At 39.1% G+C, this 11125-nt stretch overlaps 1 protein-coding gene across 3 annotated transcripts in view; it reads right to left on the bottom strand.

Moving 5' to 3' along the window:
• Positions 1-5468: 5468 nt before the first annotated feature.
• Positions 5469-11125, bottom strand: part of SAMSN1 (SAM domain, SH3 domain and nuclear localization signals 1) — a 175306-nt gene continuing 169649 nt past the window's right edge. For 2 of the 3 annotated variants that reach the window (XM_073010349.1, XM_007967043.3), the window contains one exon: positions 5494-10724. In XM_073010349.1, the coding sequence (XP_072866450.1) occupies positions 10522-10724 (203 nt within the window). In that variant the 3' untranslated portion in view covers positions 5494-10521. Of the gene's footprint in view, positions 10725-11125 lie in introns of all 3 variants that reach the window. The other variant, XM_007967038.3, reaches the window with a different exon arrangement.

The raw sequence follows: 11125 nt of genomic DNA, 5'->3' as shown, positions 1-11125 counted from the left end.
CTATAGCTTATTTTTCCCAGAGCCTAGCAGATTTACCAGGTACCTAGAACATATTCAATAAAGAGTTGATGAGGGAATGGAGAAACAAATAAATTATGGTACACAAAATCACTTTTCTTTCAGGGAGTGACAAAGTATATATTTACAGGTCTTCAAAGAGCCTTCTGCTATTAATAAAGCCAAAATCAGAATTTTTTTGCTTTGCAAGAATATTTTAAACTTGTATAATGCTCTTTAGCCCATAACAGCTGTGTTACAAGGAGATTTCAAACATCTGAGGGATAAAAATAGCATATACTTAACTGTCATATTCATAAATTTGTTTTATTGAAGGAACTTTCTGTCCTGTTTAAAAAAAAATTGTTAATTGAACACACACAACACATATTCAAGAAAAAAAGAACAGGCCGGGTGCGGTGGCTCAGGCCTGTAATCCTAGCACTTTGGGACGCCAAGACGGGTGGATCACCTGAGGTCGGAAGTTCAAGACCAGCCTGAACAATATGGAGAAACCCCATCTCTACTAAAAATACAAAATTAGCCAGGAGGGAGGGAGGGAAGGAAGGCAGGAAGGAAGGAAGGAAGGAAGGAAGGAAGGAAGGAAAGAAGGAAGGAAGGAAAGAAAGAAGGAAAGAAGAAGAAAGAAAGAAAGAAAGAAAGAAAGAAAGAAAGAAAAAAGTTTTAAGGGCTATGGATGTTTATATATATTTGTATTAAACTTACTGCTAATAATCTACTTTTTCCTACGGTCTACTAATAAATGCCAAGAATAGGGGTAACGATCCCTTGTTTAATGCTGGAAATCGTTTATTTGCTGTGCTAGTTTCCTGTGGTTGTTATGACAAATTCACCACCAACTTGGTGGTATAAACCAACAGAAATTAATTCTCTCTTGGTTTTGGAGGTCAGTCAGAAATCGGTATCAATGGACTAACATCAAGGTGTGTCTGCAGGGCCACATTTTCTCTAGAGGTGCTGGGGAGAATCCATTCCTTGCCTCTTCCGGCTTCTGGTGGCTTCCAGCTTTCCCTTCTTATGGTTACTTCACTCCAATGATCAAGGCCAGCATCTTCACATCTCTTTTTGCTCTGTCTTCACATGATCTTTTCTTTTCATTGGGATAAATCTCCCTCTGCCTTTCTCTTATAAGGACGCTTGTGGTTGCATTTAGGGGCCCACTCACTCCTCATTTTAAAATCCTTAATTTAGTCACATCTGCAAAGACCCTTTCCCCAAATAAGGTGCAATTTACGAGGTTCCATTGATTCAAATCTTTTGTCTTTGGAGGCAAAGATTCAGCCCCCTACACTTGCTCGGCCCGCTGTTTTCATTAATGACCAAGTAATGGGATTTTAGATGCTGTACCCTAGTGTACTTTTCTCCACACTCCCTGACACAGGAATAATGATACTGTGTAATACCTGAGCATTGGAAAACTATCAACTAAATAACACTATCAAGAAAACACTGCCTAAAGAAGCAGGCTTTGGCAAGTAGGGCTCAGAGATGGAGCTCATAACTTCATGATAATACTTCCCATAAATTCAAGTAATGTTAATTGTCTCCCCGAAAGCAAGGCCATTAAGCCGCTTACTGCTTCTACCTTAAGAATTTATTTTGATATTTCTTGTTGCCCTACCTTTTCAATAGTCTTTTACTTTTTACCCAGAGGGGATGTAAACACCTCCCTGACAGTCCTTTATTGTATATTTCATCTCTAAGTATAATAAGAGAGGGAAATAAATGACCAAATAGATCCTAATCAGCTCTGCAGTCATCCAAGACAAAAGGCTCTAGAAGACTACAGTAGGTAGAGCTTCATTTTTAAATACAAATCCTAACAAATGGAAAAAAATAAGTAGGTCTGCATTCCCTACCCAAACAACTGAACTGTTAGTGACTTTGTCACTAACTAGGAGAAGATTTTCTACTTTATTTATTTCCATTGTGCTGAGGTGAACATTTTCTACTTTATTTATTTCCGTTGTGCTGAGGTAAGACCATCCTAACCATGAAAGAAGGTGTTTCATTCCTTCGACACATTTCTATGAATCTCCTACTATATGCCAGATATATTGTGTGCCAAGCACCGGCTAGTTTAGTTGCTTTCTTTCACCCTCTCTGCCTATAGTTTTTCATGTAATTTGCAAGTTCAAAACTTTGCAAAGTCCTATGTTTGGCCATTTAGATCTGAGCCAAGGTCACATAAGGACAATTTAGTTAGAGTGGGAGAGAAAAGGAAAAAACAAGAAAGCTAACAAGTTACATAAATGTCCTCTAGCAAGCAGGTTCCTTGTTCTGAGGGCTAATGTACTGTAGCAATTCATCAGTCTTTCTAATAGTCTTTTAACTTCTGTCAGAAAGTCTACTGAATGCTAACATTTTAAATGTTTAATATTCTAAAACATATTTTCATTAATCATGCAAATTATCTGGACATCCATATTTTACAATAACCTCTTCTGAGACTAAGAGGCCTAAGAGTGTGTGTATGAGAGCCTGATGTTAGTGAGTGATACTGTAGATGAAACAACTTAGAATTAAATAATTTTAGATGTGAAAAATTGCTAATATAATTTCAGTATCTATGTGCTATCATATTTATACACATCCCCCAAAATGCTATTAATGTCAGATATTTCTAATTAGGTAGCAGGCAGACTAAGATATGCACTTTCTTCATTCTGCTTTATCATATGGTTGCTGGATGGATATTAATATTGTTCAGTGGTACATTGTCCCAATAGAAATGACCCTGTGTTTCATAGTAAAGTGGGCAGTGGATTTTGTTATTAGTAAAGGAGAAAAGAAGTGCTAATTGCAGTTAGGTTGGCCTGAACTGCAACATGAAAACCTCTATTTATATGCTGCCAGTCACTCCAATTCCAGAAATTCTTAGCTTCTGGGAAAAAGGAGAAGTGTATGTCTGGGCCCCATGAAACAGGTGGATTAAGAATTGAAAGAGTACAAGACATGAATTTTGATGGAGTTAGTGGAAATTCTTTACCCTTTTCTCTTTTCTTTCTCCTCTCCTCTCCTCTCCTCACCTCTCTCCTCCCCTCCCCACCTCTCTCCTCTCCTCCCCCCCTCCTCTCCCCTCCCTTCCCTTCTCCTCTCCTCTCCCCTCTGCTCCCCTCCCTTCTTTTCTTTCTTTTCTTTTTTTTCTTATCTTTTCTTTTTTTCTTTCTTTTCCTGAAGCAAATTGATTGCCAGCAAGGCTGGTGGCAGGTAGTGAAATAGAAAAAAATGACCTGAGACCATGTACGTGTAGTTATACTGGAGTCACAGAGCTCACTGCATTCAAGAACATGGCCTAAGTAATTAGAAGTCATGGCTGGGTGTGGTGGCTCATGCCTGTAATCCCAGCACTTTGGGAGGCCAAGGCAGGTGGATCACGAGGTCAGTTCAAGACCAGCCTGACCAACATGGTGAAACCCTGTCTCTACTTAAAAAAAAAAAAAAAATATATATATATATATATATATATATATATATATATATATATATAAGTTGGCCAGGTGTGGTGTTGCACACCTGTAATCCCAGTTACTCAGGAGGCTGAGACAGGAGAATCTCTTGAACCCGGGAGACTGGGCAAAAGAGCGAGACTCCATCTCAAAAAAAAAAAGAAGTCATGAGGTCATGAGGGATGGTGGATGACTGTACTAGTCCAGCACCAGCAAGAAACACAATCAAATTAGGAAATATCAGGAAGACTTACTAACTACAAAGGTGTGGGCAGAGTAGAGGGCAGGGGAACCAATAAGGGCTACGCTGGGAGTGGGAGCTAAGAACTACAGAGCTGTTACTCAATCTAGACCCTAAGACATGAGGAGGAAGAGCAATTACTAGAATCTCAAGGAGGGAGAATCCTGTAAAAGGTCACCTTGAAAGGACTAAAGACCTTTGATTAAGGGAAGCACCAGCACAAGGTGACCTCATAGGGAGAACAAATACCCTGACCTCACTCCTCAGGGAATGAGGGGACTTTCTGCTCACTGAGCCCAACAGGAACCTGAGGGCACAGAACTGGAAGATATTCACGTTATACAGGTGAATATCTCTGAGTGAATATCCAGGCTTCACAAGTAGAGAGTACATTGGAGAGGAGAGTCAGAAACATCTCATTTTAGTCTGAATGCTACTTCTATCATTGTGTGCTACCAAAACTCACAACCAGCCTTCCAATGATTTTATATAGTTTTTTTTTTGTGTGTGTGTGTGTGTGTGTGTGTGTGTGTGTGTGTGTTTTGAGACAGAGTCTCGCTGTGTCACCTAGGCTAGAGTGCAGTGGCACAATCTTGGCTCACTGCAACCTCCTCCTCTAGTTTTCAAACGATTCTCCTGCCTCAGCCTCCCAAGTAGTTGGGAATACAGGTGCTTGCCACCACACCAGCTAATTTTTGTATTTTTAGTAGAGACGGGGTTTCACCATGTTGGCCAGGCTGGTCTCGAACTCTTGAGCTCAGGTGATCTGCCGGCCTTGGCCTCCTGAAGTGCTGGGATTACAGGAATGAGCCACCATGCCCTGCCCTATAGTTCTTTCTTTTTTTTTTTTTTTTCTTAAACCATTTCCTATCTTTTCTATCTTTTCTTTGTCTAAACAAAATATCTAGCAGCATTGCTGTATCTTCAGTATACCGGCATGAACCACCTTAGCCCCTGAGTAATCAGATATTTTTTTAAATACACAAATGTGATCCAGACAGTTCATTATTCTCCCTGTATCACTGTTTCAGTGTAACAGTGTGCTTTCAAATGCCTGTAGTTTGTACTGCTAAAGGAGCACTTAAGGCTTCACTTTTTTACATTGTTTGCCTTCTAATTATATTTTTTCTAGTAAAATATTTAACCATTACTTCCTGAATCATAGATTCTAAGGTGCGATAAAAATCCAAAGGGAAATGTATGTTTCCTACAGAGACAGATTTTTTTTCCCAGAGCATTTTCAATGACTGCTGCAGAAACGAATGAGTAAAGGTTTCCGGAATTAACAGTTGCAGAAAACCAACTTACTGTCATACAGAAGTCCGTGCAGCCCCCGGGTAAAAGTACTTAAGTATTTCCTTTTGTTGAGTTCTCTATTTTTTTATGAATATGCATATTGGGGGATAAACTTCCATCTGCTCTCTTTTAGCTGATTCTATCACATTTTTGAGCTTTGCCTCATTATGGAGCTTCAGAGAAAGATGATCATTTACATTACATATGGATATAAAGGAGAGAAGGAGTTGATGAATTGCAAACAAGTATAATTTATATGGACACAGTGTGCCAGAAGTGCTTTTCACCCCATTTTACTCGGCAACTGGAATGATTCCTGCCCATTCACTTGGCCTAGTGCCCAAGAACTCAGAAAGGAAATGATCCTGTTAGCCTTACACATCAGGATTCTACTCTTGCCCTATGAGGAAATGCTGCTTTGGACTCAGGCCCATCAGGGACCCCAGAAGGTCAAAAGAAACCACGGAATATACTAATGTCATTTTTTTTACATTCTTCCCGCATGGTTTCTTAACTTATAATGGACGTCACGCAGACCTTCTGATACTCTAGCTGTTGGTAATTCAAATGTGAGAGGTTTGCATGATGAAGATAGGGAAGGGAGAGTTGTTCAAAGGCCATATATGTTCCTGGAAGCCTCTCAGCCCCTTTCTGCCCTTTGATTTCCCATGGCAGATTATTTACCTAAATGTTCTTAAGCTTTATAAATAGGTAAATATCTACATTTAGGTTGCCTTCCTAAGGGCTTCTCTGCTGCCTATAGCACAATGAGTTATGACTCCATAATTTGTCAGAGACCAGGATCCAAGGTGCACTAATAGCAGTAATAACCCCAAAACTTTTATTTTTTCACTTATTCATTAGGCATTTATTTATAAATCCTTCATTCTTCACAAATGAGTACTCTGGCAGGGCACAGTGGCTCACGCCTGTAATCCCAGCACTTTGGGAGGCCCAGGCAGGTGGATTCCGTGAACTCAGGAGTTCAAAACCACCCTGGGCAACATGGTGAAACCCAGTCTCTACTAAAATACAAAAAAACAAAAAACAAAAAAAACAACCAGGCACGGTGGTGCACACCTGTAATCCAGCTACTCGGGAGGCTGAGGTGGGAGAATCTCTTGAGCCCAGGAGGTAGAGGTTGCAGTGAGCCAAGATCCTGCTGCTGCACTCCAAATTGGGTGACAGAGTGAGACTCCATCTCAAAAACAAAAACAAAAACAAACAAAAAAAACCACAAATGAGTACTCCTATCACACGCTAGATGTGAGGAATGAAAGCTAAATATAGCGCAGCCTCTTCCTAAGCTGATTGGGAGTAAACAAAGAAATATTCTTTCATGAAGAAATGGTCATTCATCTGAGAAGTTCTCTTAAGCCAGCTAACTCTCTCTCATTGCTTCTGACAAACACAGTGGTCATAGCTCTGAGACAATTTGCGTCTTAAGAACTTCAAATGCCTGCAAGTCCATGCCTACATCGTGGCAGCCTGTGCACTGCTTCCACTGAATGTCCAGACATCAATGAATAAAAACGACGTCGTGGAAATAATAGCAGTAGTTGTTTTTATGCACATACTACATGCACTGTGCTGTGTGCTTTACACACATTATCTCATTTAATTGACAACATTTTGTAGATTTAAGAAAAAAGGACTAAGCTTAGAGGATAAATGACCTGCCCAGAGTCACACAATTTTCAAACCAGATGCTTCAACTCCATGATCTCCTCCAGTCTCTATGTTTAGGTGAATATTGGGTGTGATCAGAGGAATTCGGCAGTTAAGTAGGAGGCCACGTAAAAGGAGTGTTGCTTTAATCTCATTTCCATAGCCAAGAAACCTGGTCACATTTAGAAGCTGCTGTTCTTTTACCTACATTTAGTCCCTTTCATTTTGCTCTCAACCTTTACATGATTGTAGCGTGACTTCCCACTTTATGAAAGAGTACTTGAAGTCTGTATGCAAATTAGTTATTCAAGTTTCTTTGATGGTTGTGGGGAGGATGGAAGTGCGTGCGTGGGTGAGGTGATGGAGTATCTAAAATTTCTTCATATTATTTTTCTCAGAACTTCTGCTTGTAACGGAAGTTTCTCAACATGAAATGTCATCAATTTAGCCTCACTCAGGAAGTTGCAAGGCACTTGACTGTAACCTCAGTAAATTGTACGTTTTCTGAAATCCTGATAATCTTTAGCTGCCTATCATTTTGAAATCTTAAAAGTTATTTTATTTCTGAACTAACTTGCTTGGCAATTTAATTGATTAAAAGAGAAAAGATTATAATAAAATACTTCAGAGTGTAGATATATTCATGTTTACATTACAACAAGGAGAACTCAGAATTTAAATGATCTAATTTTTGTATTCATCAAAAAATTATTATGAGGATTTTATTTATCTGGAATAAAATTCCTCTAACCATGCATATTGTCACAACATACTTGAATTTGCAAAGATACAGAATCTCTGGGATCAGAGTAACAGTATATTCCGATCTGTGTGTATATGACTCAGTGGGTTCCAATGAGAGAAGCTATGGTATGATTATCACGCAGTTGTATCGTTAAAAAGACCTTTGTTGGCATCGTCTTGGACAGCATACATGTTCCAAGTTTAAATATAAATAAACAAATGAGACTGGGAATGTCGTCAGGGTTCAACCTAGAAACACAAAGCCAGTGTCATGATCCTGTAATTATTATAATGTTAATCCTTTCGCCATCTTAAAAGGCTGGGACTCATGTCTCTCACTCAGCCAAAAGCAGCAGAAGGTCCAAGTTCCTCCACTACCTCCCAAACTTGGGTGAGCTGTTTCTTGTCTTTCTGCTCCTCTTTATTCAGCTTTCCATGGCCAAGAGAAAAACCTGTCTTCCTTCTGTCGATGTTCACTCCCCCACGTGGACGGAGCTGAGGCTAGAGCTGCAGGGGATCATAAGGAGCTGTGGGTAAGGTGAGGACAGCAGTGCTCCCTTAATGTGGAGTGTACGTCTGCCATTCTTGTGTCCTTTTCAGTGCAGAACTCGGTGATGAGGCCTTCCTCCTGACCACCTGAGCCTCCTGGTGTCTCCTCTTTTTAGGAATCCAATCTCTCTTCCTCTGCTTCAATCTCCTTAAGGCCTCTGCAGCACTTCCTCTCAAAAGCATTTCCCTACATCCTTGAATGGGTACCAGACCTTCATTTTTAAGTGATTGAAGTTGTGGCTGAGTATGCGTCATGGGCGATTGCCACCATTTTAAAGTCAAGTAGTTCGTTAGTTGCTCCCCAACTTACAGTTTCCTGGCATCTCCATGAAGAAGCTATCCTGTCTTGATCTCCCTGAGGCAGCAGGTTGATTAAAGTTTTAAAATCATGGTTAGTGACTTCTGTGTTTAAAGACGCCCAGAATAATCGATTTGGAGTGGTAGCCATAGCAAGAGTGGGGTCAGAATGGAGGCAGCACCTCGGAAAACTGAAACTGAAACTCCATTTCATGCTGTGAAGCGGGAAGAATAGAGGTGGACATGCGCGTTAGCCTCACCTGGGCACTGCGCATGCAGTTGAATCTCAGGGGTCTGGGAAAATATGCCAGACATTAACAGTGTGATGTCCTCCAGCATTTGAAATAACACTGTGTGTTTCCTGTTTTTTCCTAAGGTATTATGTTTTATTTGTGAAAAAAAAAAAAAAATAGGTCACATTGGAAGGTACTTACCTAAAGTTCAAATGGATCAATTTAAATAGGAAGATGGAATCTGTTATATGGGAATAATCATCATATTCAATACCCTCTAGCAAATATTTCCTAAGTGCCCACTGTGTGCCCGGTATTACGTTAGGCAGCGGTGATTAAAAAGGCTAAACAAAATAATCTCTGTCACAAGGAGGTCACAGTCTTACGGAAGGGCAATTTCATACAAATATATAAAGCATAATATGACAAGTGCTATGACCCACAATTGACAAGTGGAATGGAAACACAAAGAAGAGGGCACCAAAGGGAATCATGGAAGGCTTCACAGAGTGAGTGACCTTCAGGATGAAGAAAAGAGGGAGACTTCCAAATGTGGAAAATAGCAGGAGACACTCCAGGCAAATAAATAGTATATGAAAAGTCACAAAGGGAAGAAAATTGCAAGTCGATTGTTATGACTGGAGTGTAGATTGAGAGGTGTGTGTGTGGTAGTGGTGGTGAGGGGATCGTTACAATTCATACTGTAGGTACAAAGCAATTGGGGAATACCTTATGCAACCTGGAAGAAAGTTTGGATATTATACTAAAGACAATGAAAAGCCATCCAAAACTTTCAAGCAGAAAAGTACCTGATTTGATTCATGGGTTAGAAAGATTTATCCGGAGGCTGTGTGGAGGATGGATGAGAAGGTCAGTTGGAAAGCTACTGCCATATTCCGTGCATGAGATCATGAGGATCCAAAGCAAGACAACAACCATGGAAATGGATAGAACGCCATGAATATGAAAGCATTTTTAGAGGTAGGATCCATAGGGCTTGATTACTTATTGAATTTGTATGAGGAGGACATATGTGAGAGGAAGCAAGAAATGATTTTCTGCTTTGATGACTGGCTGGGTGTTAGTAGCAGTAAAGAGGAGTTGGCAATAAAAAAGCAGAAACAAATTTGTAGAGAAAATCGATGGTTTGGTTATGTGGAATTGAAGTTTCCTGGGGGTATCAAGTGAGTCAGATAAACATCACTGGGGTTCAGGGGACAGATGAAGTTGAGGAGGTTGAGATTATTGCTATGGGATGCACTTATATTACAAAAAGTGAGGGGTGTCTGGGAGGAGATATTTTCTCTAAAGTCCGATATTAAAACCCCCAAGTAACACTACTCTGGAAAATGCAATATGCAAATAGTTCTTTTTATTATTAACATTAGGTTATGTCAAATTTTAAAATATTTACACTTAAAGACAAAACATCTGTACAATTATTACAGTTGGTTTCACTAAATCAGAAGTGACAACACATTATCTATACTTTTATACTAGAAAACAAAATGAAGTCAACAAAGTATAATTACTGAAACTCCACTGTGGATCAGGATAAAATGTGTCCAATATTAACTCACACTTTCCCAATAAGTGTAAAAATGAATATGGCATTGTGTGGACAACTTGTTTCAACAGTGAATCCTCTGTTACTATTTGTTCAATAACATATACAAATTCAAAACTAGCAGGTAAGAAAAAAGGTTACTTTGTTTTTTGCAGATATTGTACTTGTAAAAGAGAGTCAAATGAATCATATGTCACACGTACCAAAGTCTTACATTATGCCTTTCTAATACAGGCAAGTGAAATATTAACACATAGCATTTAAAATAATAAATATATATTTTATTGACAATAATTTGGAATGTTAGTGATACAAAATTTTATGTACAATTATTCAGATTAAAACATTTAAATCCTAGGTTTTATTTACAAATATTTATCTTCCTCTCCTATTTGATGTTTTAGCTCAAGAAGAGTTAAAACGGAATGTATCTGTAGATATATAGTTGAGAGTGTGTGTTCAGTCACTTGGCTCTGTGATAGTAATCTTATGTACCATGTCAGACAAATTTTCAGACTCCAGATCCTCTTTGCCATTATCTGAATTTCCTGATGAGATATAACAACCAGAGTCCCTTGGGCAGTCATCTAACTGTGACTTATTTAAGGAGATGTCTGAGCTCAAGGATAGGGGCACAGGTTCATTTTCTTGCTCTTGAATAACTGTAAATGGAAAAGAGGGCAGGAGTTAGGTAAAGCAACACAAAATCTTATTCATGTACTCATTCACTTTCAAGTATTATCCTATTTTAACTGTTCTAGCCATGACTTCATTACAATGGAAAGTTCTGCAAGTAAAAGATATCTTTGTTTATTTCAAAAGAGAGATTTGTACTCAAATATTCAAGCTACTGTTTTATTAGAAGCCAAAATTTGCCCCTCACTCTTCATTTGCAGTTTCATGGAATTCATGTGCATTTCCTGCATAAGCAAAGATCAATATGGACTCTCATTTTACATTAATAATAAGCTGCCAGAGAAAGCAGATTGTATCCACAGTGTGACTGATGCCTTGTCCAAATACTCCTTAAAGTATCATGACAAAAAGGCACTTGTAGTTTAAA

The sequence above is a fragment of the Chlorocebus sabaeus genome, chromosome 2 (assembly GCF_047675955.1).
Source record: "Chlorocebus sabaeus isolate Y175 chromosome 2, mChlSab1.0.hap1, whole genome shotgun sequence".
Taxonomy (NCBI): Eukaryota; Metazoa; Chordata; class Mammalia; order Primates; family Cercopithecidae; genus Chlorocebus; species Chlorocebus sabaeus.
This window is presented reverse-complemented; position numbering and strand designations above follow the sequence as displayed.